Source organism: Patiria miniata, unplaced genomic scaffold (genome assembly GCF_015706575.1).
Source record: "Patiria miniata isolate m_02_andy unplaced genomic scaffold, ASM1570657v1 HiC_scaffold_3, whole genome shotgun sequence".
NCBI lineage: Eukaryota > Metazoa > Echinodermata > Asteroidea > Valvatida > Asterinidae > Patiria > Patiria miniata.
The window spans coordinates 21,589,317-21,605,401 of record NW_024037069.1 but is presented as its reverse complement, the minus strand read 5'-3'; the positions used below and the strand labels follow the sequence as shown (position 1 = coordinate 21,605,401).

General features: G+C 43.1%; 3 protein-coding genes across 6 annotated transcripts in view; 1 reads left to right on the top strand and 2 right to left on the bottom strand.

Annotated features, from left to right (window-relative positions):
- Positions 1–591: 591 nt before the first annotated feature.
- Positions 592–2,004, bottom strand: LOC119736556. The gene has a single exon (XM_038210570.1). It carries the CDS (start codon positions 2,002–2,004, stop codon positions 592–594), a length of 1,413 nt encoding a protein of 470 aa, XP_038066498.1.
- Positions 2,005–3,180: 1,176 nt separating this feature from the next.
- Positions 3,181–3,909, bottom strand: LOC119736555 (protein transport protein sec31-like). The gene has a single exon (XM_038210569.1). The coding sequence runs from the start codon at positions 3,907–3,909 to the stop codon at positions 3,181–3,183; it is 729 nt and encodes a 242-aa protein (XP_038066497.1).
- A 624-nt stretch (positions 3,910–4,533) lies between these two features.
- Positions 4,534–16,085, top strand: part of LOC119737175 (ubiquitin carboxyl-terminal hydrolase CYLD-like) — a 28,888-nt gene continuing 17,336 nt past the window's right edge. The window contains exons 1-10 of one of the 4 annotated variants that reach the window (XM_038211348.1): positions 4,534–4,584; positions 6,528–7,402; positions 7,874–8,197; positions 9,291–9,414; positions 10,841–11,059; positions 11,351–11,479; positions 12,148–12,378; positions 13,144–13,398; positions 15,036–15,293; positions 15,472–15,720. In XM_038211348.1, coding sequence (XP_038067276.1) covers positions 6,899–7,402; positions 7,874–8,197; positions 9,291–9,414; positions 10,841–11,059; positions 11,351–11,479; positions 12,148–12,378; positions 13,144–13,398; positions 15,036–15,293; positions 15,472–15,720 — 2,293 coding nt within the window. In that variant the 5' untranslated portion in view covers positions 4,534–4,584; positions 6,528–6,898. Of the gene's footprint in view, positions 4,843–6,527; positions 7,403–7,873; positions 8,198–9,290; positions 9,415–10,840; positions 11,060–11,350; positions 11,480–12,147; positions 12,379–13,143; positions 13,399–15,035; positions 15,294–15,471; positions 15,721–16,085 lie in introns of all 4 variants that reach the window. The other 3 variants (XM_038211347.1, XM_038211349.1, XM_038211350.1) reach the window with 3 other exon arrangements.

The following is a 16,085-nucleotide window of genomic DNA, read 5'->3' as shown; positions in this document are numbered from 1 at the left end:
CTGTGGATGACACTACCGGGTGGTAGGGTTTGGAGTGTGACAGCAGGAGCTGAGTCATGCTAGAGTTCCCATTTGTTCTAATATGAGAAGTCCTGTTGAGGTATTCCTGCAAAGTGCGTACTGGGCAAAGGTTTCTGTTAGCTTGAAAGCGAGCAATTTCTATATCGTGGAAGGGTTTGTTAACTGACACACGTTTAGAAGGTTTTACCAACCAAAAATAAAAACTGCCATCTGAGGACCTTGACATATGATCGATATCGATAGCTGTGAGTGACGAACAGCGACTAGCTGTAACTAGTGCAATTAGCATAGTTAATTTAAGAGTTAACTGTCTGATAGATAATCTACGATTGTCAGGTAAAGACTTGAAATAAGTCAACACAGTTGCCACATTCCATGTTGCATTGTATCGTGGCTGTGGAGGACGCAAATTAAGAACACCCTTGAAGAAACGTTTAACTAAGTGATGTTGTCCAACTGGTGCTCCGTCTATAAAGACGTGGGCTGAGGAAATTGCCGATCTGTATACATTGATAGTTCTGTATAGCAACCCTGAATCTAACAAATCTTGAAGAAAGGATAAACATACCGCTATAGGTGCTCGAACAGGATCTGCTTGCCTCTGAAGACACCAGCTGGCCCATCGATTCCAAGCTGAATCATACTGCTTCTTGGACTTGTCCCTCCATGATGACATGACTGTGAAGGACACTGACTGAGAAATTCCCTCTGAGCGAAGGTTTTCCCTGACAGCTTCCACGCGGCTAACAACATTAGATCTGCCAATGGATGGACAAGTGTTCGGTTGTGAGGCAATTGGAGAAGATCTCTTCCCCTGGGTAGAATAACGGGATTTTGAACGGCCATCTCCAGAAGTCTGGGGTACCAGATCTGCGTGCGCCAGACGGGGGCGATGAGCACAATCGTGGCCTGTTCCTCGCTGATCTTGCTCAAACACCTGGGCAGAAGCGCAAAGGGAGGAAAGGCATAACCCTTTATCTCCCTCCAGTTCAGAAGTAGAGCGTCTACTCTCCATGCCATGGGATCTGGTTGCCATGACACGAACATCTGGAGTTGAGTGTTGAGTCGAGTTGCAAACAGATCCACGTCTGGGGAGAAACCTAGTCTGTTCATAATCCTGCGAAATATCCGAACGTTTAGCTGCCATTCCGACCGATCGTTGAACACACGGGATAGGTTGTCCGCTGTGACATTCATCGAGCCTGGCAGGTGTTCTGCCGTCAAGATGAGACTTCTTTGGAGACACCATAACCAAATCTTGAGTGCAAGTTGAACAAGACTTACGGAGCGTGTTCCACCCTTGTGGTTTATGTAAGAAATCGCCGTAGAGTTGTCCATCTGTAGCCGAACATGCACATTTTGACGGTCCTTTAGTAGTGTTCTGAGTGCATAAAAGGCTGCCAACACTTCGAGATAATTGATGTGATTTATCTTTTCCTGCGGTGTCCAGCGACCCCCGACTCGTTGATTTCCCAGGCAGGCTCCCCAACCGCTCAATGACGCGTCTGTTTGGATAGTTAGATCTGGAGTCTGCAGAACGATCCCCCGACCGTTCCATGCCTGTAGGTATTGAGTCCATGTCCGGAGCTCGTCCCTTGCCTCTTTTGACAAGGTGACCTCTGTCTCGTAGTTGTAGTGTTCCCGCAGGGACGCTATCTTTTCCAACTGAAGGTGCCGGTAGAATAACGGGGCTGGGAATACTGCTTGTATGGTCGCTGACATCTTCCCGATCAAACTGGCAAGATCGCGGACTGAAGTTGTGTGTGCTGACAAAACCTCTCTGCAGTGGCTGATGATGTTGTTTATCTTCCCCTGATTTAGGGAAAGAGTCATGTTCTTGGAATTTATAACAAATCCCAGGTACTCGACTTGCTGTGTTGGAATCAGATTGGATTTCTCCTTGTTCACGATAAATCCCAAGTCCTGGAGCAAGTTGACGGCAAGATTGGTACTGTTCAAACAATCCCGGGCTGAAGTTCCCATGATTAAGATGTCGTCCAGATAAAAGACGCAACGAATCCCTTTTTCCCGGAGTGACGATGCAACTGGTTTCAGGATTTTGGTAAATGTTCTCGGTGCACTGCACAGGCCATGCATGAAAACTGGTAAATGACGTCTTTCCAACAGAAGCGGAGGAACTTTCTGTGAGACTGATGAATCGGCACTGTAAAATAGGCATCCTTGAGATCGATGGTCGTTAACCAGTCGTCCGAAATTAACAGATGTTTGACTGCTGTAATGTTCTCCATTTTGAAGTGTTGGTATGGAATGAACCGATTTAACGGTCTGAGGTTGATGACGGGACGGAGATCTCCGTTTTTCTTGGGTACCATGAAAAGTGAAGACAGAAACTGACCTTTTAGTGGCTGTACAACAGTTATCGCTCCTTTCTCCAGCATCTTCTGCACCTCTATATCAAAAATACTCGCGTGATGACGAGATTGGGCTCGTGTAATGGGGACTTTACTCTGAAAGGGCTCTGACAAAAATTCCAAGCGGTAGCCTGAAATGGAATCAATGATCCATGGGTCATGTGTAACAAGTAACCAATGGTGCTGGAAGTGTTGAAGACGACCTGCGAGAAGTAGATTTGCAGAAGATGCTGGGGAACTGACTGGAAAATTAAACACAGTTAGTTTTTAGAGGATGCGTTATCTGAAGCATTAAGCTGCCTACCCGCTCTTCCTCGGTTTGAAGACGACTTGTAAGATTGTCGACCAGCAAACCCCTTGTATGTCGGCTTGTAGGGTGTCGAAAATCGGCGGTTTCTTGACGCTCTATACACAGCTTGGTAAGGCGAGAAGCGCTTCTCTTTGGAGGAATTTGTAGGATGGCTCTTACCACTGGTAACTTTCGCGGCTAGCTTATTGGCTTTCTCCATCTCCTCGATATCTTTCATCAGCGAAGAACCGAAGAGATCACCCATGGAAGGTTGGTTCCGCTTAAGGGCGTCGAATTTCTTATCAACGATGTCATCAAAGGCACGTTGGCGGGTTGTTGCGAGGCCTTGGTTGGCAGAACCTAACAGAATTAGGCCTGAAGAAATTACGTCCATAATCATATCCTTGTTCATTTCACTGGGACCTTCGGGATCGGCAGCTGCCTCAAATAAGTGAAGAAGTGGCAAAGCTGCCTTCAGGGCGTAACCTTGAGCAGTTTTTAGTCTGTCATCTTGAGCAACATGGACGGATTTACCTGTTTGAATACTTTCTTGATACCGGCAGGCAACTCCGGAGCAGAGAAATATTTATCCTGCTCTTCGGGAACCGCAAAGGATGACAACTCCTCTTTGTGGTCTTCCGGTGAAAGTTTATGAGTTCTAAGTTCTTCCCACCATTTCATCACCTCATCCGAAATGGGATTTCCTTTGTCCTTTTTGTGGGGGTTACGGAGGATCCCCTTCGAAGCAGGAAGGGAACTCGTTGAAGTTCCTGCGTTAGAAATTTCCGAGCTCTCCTCGTCGCTGATGTCACTGACGACCGTAATAACGGCGTCGGTGTGAGACGGCACGCTACCAGCAGATGATGACTGTGCTCGTGAACCAGTAGGTGCAGTTGTCGGGACAGCGCCTGACGATTGCGGATATGCCGATGGAGGCATCTGTGGAAACCACTGGGTAGGAAAACCCCAGGAGTTGTAGTAGCATGGCGGCATAGGTGCCGAGTTTGCAGTCGTGGGAAACCGAGGATTACCCCAGGGGCCCGGGTTCCAGGCCGGCGTGGCCGGACTGAAAAATGTCTGCGGCTGCGACCAGGCTGAAATATACCCAGCCGGGTTTCCTGTAGGCCCGAACGACGGGCCATGGGCGGTGCCGGTACCGTATGGCGGTGCCGATGGAGTAGGCTCTGCTCTTGTTGGAGTAGGATCGGCAGATACTGGTTGATGCATGTCGCTGGACGGAGTCGACTTCGGAGCTGGACCGGAGCCTGCATTGGGTTTTGGGTATAATAACCCTCCACCCGAACTGCCATCAGCCCATAACGGTGCTGAGGCATGGCGGTCAGTCGTGGGTTTCGGGCATGACGACCCTTCACCCGGACCGCTAGGTCCTCCTCGTCTCCTATTTCTCTGGTAGCCATGGCTAGGATGTCTACAGATGCTGGAGGCTCATCTGGGGGCCTCGAGACGGTGGCTGGAGCCGTGGAAAATCGAGGGCGACGGGTTGACATTTCCTACGAATCACGGTAAAAATCCAACGAAAAGCACTATACGGGCGTGTATACGTATACGATGTGATCAGATTGCGACACAAAAAACAAAAGACGATCCAGCACTCGAGCGAGGAGTACACATGCACATAGCAAGCTATTCTTCAAGTTTGAATAGAGCGCTATTCTTCGAACTTTGAATACCTAATGAGGACTATTCCATTAGCTTCAAAGGGTGGTTAGATTGCAATACAAGGTACAATTATACAGGGTGAGTCTCTCCGGAATTGGCGTAATATAATCAAAGTTCAACTTCGACTACCGCTGTGCGCCCATCCCATCACATTATCCGAATAGCGCCCTCTATTAAATGTATTACTTCAGGGTATTCCCCTGTGGAGTCCAGATTCATCAGGTGAGTTTCTGTGTTCCTTATTCCTCCATGGTTTGTGCGAAACATGAAGATTTTGGGTCATGAACCTGTAAGACTAAGACATAGATTTGAATCATTTCTATCTGTCAGCATGGACGTTTTAGAGGAGTTTTAAATCGTTAACAGTAGTCAGCAATGAAAAAATACCACACACTTTGTCTATTTTACAATTTGTCGTCGGACATCCGGAAATCCCTTGAAGTAGCAACGCGCTTCTATTTCTGCGCACTCGCCCGTAGTGTAAGTTATTTTTTGCAAGGTATGCATCTTAAAAAAAAATGACAAAGTTTCACTGGGATGGTATACTTTGATGCACGAACTTTAACCAGCAGCCGAGCAAATGTGGACATTGATGGCTTTCCCTGGAATTCAGGCAAAAAATGAAAACAATCTGCTTTTTAAAGCTACCGGTATTTTACTACAATAGTACAACTTTTACAAGTACAAATGCAGACAGATGCTTCCGGGCCTGCAGAAGTCGAAAATATGACCGTACGGTGGCTTTTCTTGGTCTACCACTGTCATCAGTATCAAAGTTAAGATGTCATAGATAATATTTTGCATTTTCTCACGGATGTAAAACTTACAGTCTTTTTGGAAAGATTTCCATATACGAAGTTCATTAATTTTCCTCTATATTGACTAACAAGCCCCCAGATAGCAATTTCATGTCATCAAAGTCAATTTGAGCAGTGAGAAAATACAAGCATTTTCTTAGAAAACACTTAGAATTTTTCTGTCCAATCTCATAGGGTTTGTACACAGGGTGTTGAGTGAACTTCGTATATGGAAATCTTTCCTCTACATTTAATAGGTAAATATGTATAAAATGTATTTAGGAAATTTTTTTTAAAAGATGATGTCTCAAACCCGCCAAACTCACTGGTTTGACTGGAATCCTGCTGCTGCACAATATTAACGTGTTTTTAGATGGGGTTGTGGTCGAGAAAAAGCTTTATGTGGCCTCTCTGGACTCCCATATATTTGCACTAAGTTTAGTCCGGCACCATTTGCAGTCATCAGCCGACATTTGAAGCGAAAAAAAATCAGATAAAAAAAAAAAAAGCCGCGTCGCCACACCACTTTTTGGGCAAGCTCCATACCAGAAACCGGAGATTTTTTTTTTGGCCTTATGTAAATGAAAATATAGACCTTTGTAATGATTCAACCATTAGTATATTGAAAATAATCTTGAAATTATGAAAAGTGTATTGGTATTGAAAAAAAAGAAGGGAAAAAGAAAGAAAATATGTTTGAAAAGCTCAAGGACATATATTTTCCTAAAGCCAAGAAGTCTAAGTTATTAAAAAAAAAATTATCTTGAGGAACATCCAGCCCAGGCAGCACAGATTTTCCATGAAGCATCCACTGCGTAGAATTAGGCAGGATTTTTTTTCTACATCGCCAAAACTGCACACTTTGGAATTCCCTGATTGTCGCCACAATTAAAGAGATTTCATTTTGTTAAATGTTGGATGATTCGTCAAGATTAGTCATGGCAAAAATGTTCAAGTCCTAAAAACATTAAACATGCATGTTTAGTGCAGTGCCGGCTTGTAGAAAGAAAAAGTAATCGGGAACTTGTTCACAGTTAAATATACACTGCCATTTTGAAATGTGGAAAATTTTAAATGAATAAATGAAATGATTTAACACTGAAGTTTTCGTTATTTGGATGTCTGTCCTTGTTTTGACATGACAAAGACCTTGCCGTGTGACAAGTAATGAAATAATCAAATTTGTTAGTCTTTATGAAACAGAAAGATATATTAAATGAAATAAACTGGGACTTAATGCTGTAAAAACATTATTAAGAATCCCCTTGTATCAGCCATTTTGCTTTGATACATTAAACGCCAACACTGCAGTAGGTTTTAATGAATGAAAATCAAGTCATCTTTTTTTCTTCTTTTTTTCTCCTGCAGATGAAAGTTGAATTACATACAAATGTACACCATGTACCCTGCTGGCAACATGGCAGCTCGCAACAGCGGCAGCACTTGACAGCAGAAATGTAATGAATCTTGGCAGAAATACTGCAGCAACAAGCGTAACAGCAACAGGCAGAGTTACCAGAATTAGCTGCGCATTCTAGTCGGAGTGGCAAGGCAGGTGGATATCCGATGACTGGTAAAGGGTCTTCAGCTACTGGGCCAGGCAGTAGCAGAGATATGCTAGAGCCACTGGCTCAACACCCGTAGCCACTCAAGGAGTCACAGGAAATGTCACCTCAACACTAACAACCAAGCCATCTCATCTGTTTACCACTTCTGCCACCATCTCTGAAGCCTCTGCAATGGCTGAACCAATATGCTTCATTCTTCTTGTGGACAAAGAAGTACAAGGCTCGGCAAGCGACTCGCTTTTAAATCAGCGTCATGCACCTTCTTCCAAGAGAATTCTCAAAGGCTCCTTGCTTCAAGGTAACGAGGTGTTGCCAGGAGGAGGCCAGAGTTATGGAGACGTAGTCAAAGGCAGTAAGAGGGCAGATGCGAAACGATTTGTAGTCAAACCGCTCAGTGGGGACATGCAGTTTCAATGCAGAAGCTGGGAAATCGGCCGAATCACAGTTCCAGAGAGGGATCTTCTGCGAGCTATTTCCACGAACTCAGATCGTTTTAATATTTACCAGGATGAGGACCTCATACCGTATGCATTAGGCCTGAAGGAAGGGTCGTCGGTGATAGTGAGACATAGAAACGACAGCACCTCACCCTATGAGGAAGTTGCTGCCCTCGTTCGGTACATCGGACCATTGTCTGAAACGGAAATGGGAACATATTTTGGTTTGGAGCTGATGGTAAGTCCATATGCACATGCATCTATCAAGTAATTTTTGTGTGTTAAATGAGTATATTCTTCCAACCATTGCTTACTTTTACCTGAAGTCACAGAAAGTCAATGAAATCACAACTCTTGAGTTCAAAGAGAATTGAAGCGTTGTGGCCAACATAGCCAAGTTTTTTGTATGAAACTTTGTGTAATTACTGATGATGTTTTTTTTTACAAATTGGGATTTCACACAAGTCTGCATAATTTTTCCATTTGCGGTTAGTGTATACGTTATTTCCAAAACTTCATTTTTCACTCACATTTATTACTATTATTGACAACAAATGGATTGTTGCGTAGGAGCTTTGATCAACAGAGAGCCATTTTAACCCAATAAGGCATGTTTTCCTTTTACCTCTGTGTCAAACGTCTGACAACAGAACAGTCAAAACCTTTTTTAGATATTTAAAAAATCTTCTCCATGTGGTCATACTTTCAGGATAATGCTTATAGAGGCCAAGGAACATCAGATGGTGTCTTTGGAAAGTGCCGTTACTTCCAGACAGATCCTGATTGTGCCGTCTTTGTGCCCATCAGCAAACTGGTCCCACCGTCCACGTCGCAGGGAACCACTCATTTGTACGAGAATGTCCCACGATCCAAACAGGAGCTGCCCAATCAGCCATCAGAACTGCCGAGTGTCGGGGATATTATAAAGGGGACGACTGTATACTTGCAAGTCGGTAACGGCACGAGAAGGGGAAGAGTGGTCTATATGATTGTCCCGCATAAGGAGACTGAGCCTTATGCTGTCGTGGAAATGGTACATAAATGTATTCGTATGTGCATTTTTGTCTTACCGTATCCGAGAAAAGATTAAAAAAAAAAACCCGGTTGTTTACATCAGACACGACGGAGTACACATGCATTTTTCCAGTTGTAAATATTTTGTACAATATCGTTGATAGTAAAAAAATACCTCGATGCAAAATTCCATCTTATAATAGTTTATGCGGTACCCGCTGCTATGTACGTCAGATTCGAACCAGCCAACCGATCCCGTTAGCTCGGTGGTCGAGTGGTAAGACATCTGCACTAGAAAGCAGGAGGTCGTGGGTTCGAGTCCCACCCGAGTGATTTTTTCCAACTTTCACTCGGGAGGTAACACACTGAGTACATGTATACAGTGTTGAAACGTCGGTGAAGAGCAAAACCTAATTTGATAAATACGAAATCAGTTGAAAAATTACCTGCACTTTTCCAAACCACCCCTTCACGCAATGTTTGAACCCGTCTCTGTAGTGCACTAGCGCTTGGGAACAATACGGGCGCAATAATGATGTGCTTTGGGTCGGGTTTACCAGGCCAAACTGACCCGAAACATTAGAGATATAAACCGAATCCGAACCGAAACCGATCTTAACTCCCTTAAACCGACCCTACCCGACCCGACAAAAAATAAGGTAAAACCGACCAGAACCCGAACCGACCCGAAAAAAACCCTGAATATCTGGCTTGGACAAAGTGATTACTTTTTTGTGCCTGCCTTTACCCACGTGGCATGAATTCTTATGCAAAACCATCGTCTCTATCTATCATACTCAGTGGGTTGATCGAGAGTAACTCCGTTTAGTATCATGAAAACTGTTACGATCTATTTCACTGTCAGTCCCGTTCCGACTGGAGAAATTAATACCGTGGGAACTTGATAGTACGTACGTTGGCCACACCACAATGGGCTGCGGTCACAGTGACTGTCAATAATAGGGTTGAGGTGTTGTAATACTTAATGTGGCACGTCACTTAGCATGGAGCCCTTCGATTTTTCATTTTAAAAGTGGAATTTAAAAAAAAAAAAAGTTTAACCTAAGCATGTAATACAATGTCATGTATGTTTTTCTTTGGCATTTTTAAAGCCCAAACAAGAGGGTGATATGATGTGGAATGGAATACACAGGGGGTATCGTGTGTTCACTCCTAGAAATGATGTCTTCACAACGTTTGTACCGGTCAACAATTTGACAACACGTGCCCCCGAAGGTAAGTTCCTACTGAAATCATTAAAAATGAGCCTAATTAAGGTTAGGCAAAAAAAAAGAATAGTTCTGCTTCCGGTTACCCGACCGACCCTATTTTTAGGCTACGACCCTAAAAATTTTATCGGCAATTAAAAAAAAAAAAAAAAAAAAAGATTGAATAAATAAAAATAAAATTTTGTTGTCTTTTCTGTCTTCACAAAATACCTCTCAACAACCCTTTTGCATAAAAAAATGCTTGTATTTATTTGTTTTCTTACTTACATTCGCTTTATTTCAAAAGAAACCTCCGTTATTTTTACAAATTCGCTTCGCGATATAGCTACTTCGCAATGCGATGTCACGGCGACTATAATCACGTGGCGACGACTGGTTCCCGCCGCGCCGCGCAGGGGCCAATTTCGAAGACATGATGAAAATGCGGTAACCAGTCCATAGCTATGCGACCGATAGTCCCAGAGGGTCAGCCTTGTTACCTGACTGACTGAATGATTGACTCACTCCCCCATTGACTGTTGCTTGTGGGCCGGGCAGTTCTGTTGTATAGGATTACCCCCATAATGCCAATGAATGGGCTAAAACCGGCCCATTGTGTAGACCAGATGCATGAAAAGACTTGCATTGAGTAGAAATTCCCGAATCGATTGAATACAAGTTTGTGCACTGTGAGACCTGCTTTACTAGGTTGTCTTGTCTTTTTCTACAATATTTCCAAAAGTCCTGGTGAAAGAAGCCACTGATACAATATTTGCTCGTAACCAAGTTTTCTTCTAGTCCGAAGACTTGTGACTTATTAAATTGTTCCAAAATATTTACTTTCACTTGCTCTCTGACAAAGAGGAACGAATCTGTCTGTATAGTCAGATTTCACTCGAGTGACTGGTTTTGCTTGTTAGAATTGCTAAGCCTACATGAGCGAGATAGACTGGCTGTGGTTGTTGATGTTACTTGATACAGCCATGCTTTGACTCCAGGCGATTGGTATGCAAGCTTTAAATGTACCGGTTGCCTGCTGAATGTTGACTGAATCTGACTAAGTCATACTACTGTATACGTGTGTTGCTTAGTTTGGTGACTAGGTAGCGTGTGTATAAGACAATGAAAAGAAAGTGAACTCACTATTTGACTGTCTGTAAATATCCAACCAGAAATCCAAACCCTTCCATTTAACACAATACGACAGGTGTAAAAGTCTATGACACCTTGTTGCATTAGGCTGTCAACACCAAGTATGAACGGCCAGTTCTGATTCAATGAGAGCTAGTCCCATTGAACAATGCCACAGTTGAATCCTGCTGCAGTTGGCAACTACAGACTCTGAGGCAGTTTGGGCTATGGAATTATTGACTTGTTGGATCTGTGTGTTGTTGCATTAGACAGGGTTTCTACACAACAATACAGTGGACATTGTTCTTTTGTCTTGATGCTAGAATACCAGGATTTATACACAGGAGCCATCCCAAAGGAGCCATCCCAAACTCCGCCTTCGAAGGCGAAAAACAAAGGAAAGAAATCTTCAGAACCGTTCTGGGCAGCCAACGCCAAGCCACGCAAGACACCCTCTCCGTACGGTAGCAGCGAGAAGCTAGATAAAAGAAGCCACAAGCCATCTGGTGGCAGCCGTGATGTGAGCGATAACTATAACCCAGGTCAGTGAGACATTACCCAGGTGAAAATTCAACTCAAAACTAGTTCAACTGGTTCATGTGGTTTCAATTGGACCAGTTAGATTGGCAATTGATGACTGGTTTCAACTAGTTTTACTGGTTTTGAACTGGTACGAACTGGTTTTGAACCAGTTAAACTAGTTCAAACCAGGTAATCCAGTTTAAAACTAGGTAAACTAGTTCAAAAGCAGTCACCAATTTCCAGTACAGCTGGTTTCAACTGGAATTTTTGCCTGGACAGGAAATATGTTAACTTGCCTTTTTTTTGCCCAGAATCGTTCTTTGCAGCCAACAACAAGCCACGTAAGACACCCTCTCCGTACGGTAGCAGCGAAAAGCTTGATAAGGGAAGCCACAATCCATCTGGTGGCAAACGTGATGTGAGCGATAGCTTTTATCCAGGTCAGTAAAACACAACAGAAATGTTTGAACTTGTATTTATTTTAACCAAGGCCCTTGGATTTGTTATGTTTACTTTGGGTTTAAAAAAAATCCTTGTTTTTGTTACCATAAATTATACTAGCAAAACCCTGTGAACCAGAAGTGTCAAAATGCTTTTGTTTTGGACCAAATGCCAGATTTGTTTTAATCCCTTCTTACGTTTCGGACATTTTGATGGTCTGAAATTTAAGCCTTTAAATGGAAATTTCTGAAACCTAGCAGGTTTCTTGACATAGGCTGACATTTAAGATATTTTGAGGTGAACAGAATGTCTAAAAAGTGAGAAGTTGTAACAGGTTTTTGTTTCAGACCTTCGAAAAATCAGATTTGTAAAAGGATTTTAAACAAAATGTTTGAAACGGTGACCAAATGTCTAAAATTTAATCCCCAACAAGTCTCAGACAGTTTGTCCAGAACCAAAGCGTTTCAGACTCAGTTTTGGTTCAAAGTGATAATAACAATTTTCAAATTCTTTTCACACAAGTAATCAACTGAAATATCAGTGGGACAAACTTATTTGGGAAAGTTATCATCCTTGAAAGACTTCTCTTTGCACGTTCTATTGCATGTGTACCTAGCCTCCACATTTTATCTTTCACACTTTCCTAATGTTTTTGTATCATTGTCAGCATCCCAAGCACGCAAGACAGATATGCATCAGGATTCATCTGACGACCTCCAATTTGCCTCAGGTCACGAAGGAAGCAAATCCAAACGCAAGAGCTTTTCTGGATTCGTGAACAAGATGAAGAGCAAATGGAGCAGTGGGGGCAAAGATGAGGAAACTACCAAAACCTCCTGGTACACGGAGAACTACAACGGGCCGGGAGATGTGGCTCGAGGAAGCTACCTAGACACAAGTGAGTCTGGCATCCAGTCAACTCTGCTTGGGAACACTAGATGGCTCTGTGAGAACACTCATGAGAGCCCTAGGGTTGCAGACCAGTAAATCGGTCCGAAATTGCCTACGCCGGCCAAATCACGATTTGCATGCCCTCAAAATCTTCAGTATTTGAGCATACTGTGGGCCATGCACTGGAAGGTTTGTAAAAAATATGGGTGGAAGCCGTGTACAGGACTGGGAGCATGTATCGTTGGGGTCAATGGAAGTTTATTTACTGGTCTGGAACCCTAGTGTGCTCGGTACATGAGCGTTGTAGTCAAGTCCATCAGATATCCTCACAAGTCCAGCACAAGTCCTCCAATCTCAAGTCAAGTCAAGTCACAAGCTATTCAAGTGAACTAGAACAAAGACATTCCTTTGTTATTGTTCAAGTTCATCCCCTGCTACCTATGACTGGCCTTGTGAAAGGTTTTGTGATTTACTTTTGCCGGAACTTCAGACAGACTTGTAATGCACTTGACTACAACACGGCAAGTGCACAGAGACACTTGACGTGCATGCATAGTTGATGGGAAGCCACTTCTGTTGAACTTTACTTCTGTTTTCTTGAAACTCAAACTTCACATCCTGGTCACTGAGATTTTGTAGACCAACTAATGCAGGGTTCACATGAGACAATGTTTTTCAACAGAATGTGCACAAATGTTTTTTTCACATTGGCACTGTTTAAACAAATAAGACATGAACTCAATTACAGTCAGCTGCTTTATTCATAAAACAGATTTTCTTGAGGAGGATGTGGTTGAAGAAGTCGCGAAGACAATTTACAAGGACTGGAGGACAGTTGGCTTTTCTCTATATCTGAGCAGAGAAGAAATTGACAGAATTGCAGCAGACTGTGAGACGGAGAAAGACCGCACAGCAGAAATGCTCAGAGCCTGGCAGAGGAAAACAACTGGATATAATAATATTTCCCGACTGGCTGAGGCTTGTCGGAGCTGTCACTTTGATGAACTTGCCAATAAATTGGAACAAGGTAATATATTATCTGGTTTGCAATTATATGTACCATTTTCAAATATTCATAAATACCGAAGACAGTTTACCCATTCATATTGGTTGAGGGCCCGTCACGTGGCTGGCCTTAAATGGCTGATGAATGCTTTTCGGTCACGTGGCCGGTCTTATATAGTTAATAAAGACCAGCTGGCTGGACTTAAACACTTTTCAAGTGTCACTTGAAATTTGGACTCCTATGATATCAGCACCCGATTTCATCAAACTCTTCGTAACTTACGATGCATGGCAGCGATGCGACGCGTCGTATCTCTACGATGCCTCGCAGCTGCGACGCGTCCTGCGATCCATTTCACAAAACACGTCGTAAGTGCGACGCATCGTAGGTGTATTTATAGCACAACTCGGTGACTGTTTTATGTATTTAGTCAGCGTACAGTAAATCAACAAAGAGTCGTCGGATCTCAGCTCAAAATTTGTTAAAACGTAAAACAAAATGGCGGCCGTGCGATGCTATTTTGAAGGAAAACAAACTCACATTGGACTGTATAACTACTTTGAAATTTAAATTCTAATATTCCGGTCTAATTCATAATTATTCAATGAATTTTCTATTTACAACTTTACACACATTGCCTCGGTATTATAATCTCGTTAATGTAGTGTTTATGGCATAAAACTGGCTTAGAAATGACTCTTCTTATTTTGCGACGACCACAAGGCACGTCTTAACTTGCGACGTGTTTTAAGCCGTTGTCAAGGAACTTACGACGCGTTCAACCATGGAGAAATGGTTCAACACATCGCAACTTTCATGAAATGGAAGATACGACGCGTCGCGAGTTGCGACGTGTTACACATCGTAACTCGAGTTGAGACGCGTCACAGCGCTTCGTGAAATCGGGTGCTGGTGCCTTTTGCCATTGGTTGAACGTTCACAATTCTCATGTAGGCATACTCAATACTACCAGTATTGAGTATGCCACATTGCCCAGTATGTGCGATGTGGATGCCAATGTGGAGTTGTTTACGACGCTCGCAACACTGGACATACCATAATATAATTAGAGGGAGGCCTGAAAAACCTGAGGTACAGTTGTTGAACAAAATCGTTAGAAATGTATAATTTTTACTTGTTTGACTTATGGACTGAAACGTTTTGATTATTTAACCAAAAAGTTATTTTTTATGAATTGGAATAAATATGTATTGAACACTTTGTTTAAGACCGGTTGGAGTCTGGATACTGATAATTACTCATGCCTTCAGCTTGAGTAATTATCAGCATCCAGACTCCAACCAGTCTTAAACAGAGTATTTAAAACCAGCCAAACACATTTATTCCTTTAAGTTGTGCTGTTGTGTCTTTTACCCATTTCAGACAGGCAAATATTAATTTTCAGTTGACTTTGTGTGGTTCCATATGACTGCAAAAGTCAATCTTTTGAAGACTTGTATGGGAAGTTACTTCAAATTTATTGAAATGTTTAACCTGATTTATATCTTAGAAAAAAATTAAATTCACCTGTCTGAACCACCTGTGTGGAACACTTGCCTAAAATGGTCTGAAAGCTTTTGCTTAAGTTTATGTTGAGTTTGTTGTGAACTGTCATACCAAGTGATGGCATTGAAAGTATTATAAACAAATCCCAACAGGCTTGGACGAGACATTGTTGTGCAAGATAGCATGTGGCATACCCCCGGAGAAAGCCCGACCATTTGGCACGTTCCTGAATTTCTCCGATGAGGAACTAGACTATTTTGATGCCAAGGCACCGCACACACTGGCCCGTGTGCGCTTCATGCTGGCCAAATGGCGGACCAGGCAGTCTCATAACTCGGACAAGATCATGCTGCTGAGTAACACACTGCAGAGCTGTGGGCTCAGGCAGTTGGCGCTGGAGGTTGCCAGAGGTGAGCTAGAATGAAAACAAAAATATATTAAACATTCCTGCAGATTTATATTGAAGATTTACTGCTATTTACCGATTTAATAGCCCCTAAACCACAGGTCCCCATTGGTTTTGGCAGTTGGGACTAGTAGCAAAATGCCTTGACTAATGCAAACCCTCTATTTTGCACTCCATTTAAGGCCTGGATGACGACATCATGCTCTCGTTTGCCGTCCAAATTGGCCAAGGCTGGAAGAATCTTGCAAAGACTCTTCGTCTCGACGTCAAAGACATCCAGCAGTTGGAGGATTTCTCTGAGGACAAGCAGCCCTATCAGATGCTGATGTTGTGGCGGAGGAGACAACATCGCAGCGTGGATGTGCTGGGTGCTCTGGCCAAGGGACTACGGGAGAGTGGACTCCTTGATCTAGCATACGGCCTCGTGCAAGGTACATGCTTATGGGCTCTATGCGTGAACAAGAGAAGGAACTTTATTTCCACTTTCGAGGGCCTGAAGTAGCTCAACTTATTTTATTCTGAATGTGCACATAGCTATTGCGTGTTGTTTATGACAGCATCAGGCCTCATCAGTAATGGGTTCAAATGTCTCTCCCAGTGGTCTCCTCAACTCTCTATTTCTTACCATTGAGGATGGTAATTGTGCACGGAGACCATGTAATGCTCAATGAAGTAGTTGTAGACTTGATGTGATTATGATGGATCACAAGAAGTCATAAGTCCATTACAAGTCAATCACTAGCCCTCCAGCCCCATGTCAAGTTGCAGCTGCAACTCAGGCGTTCCTTTGTTATTG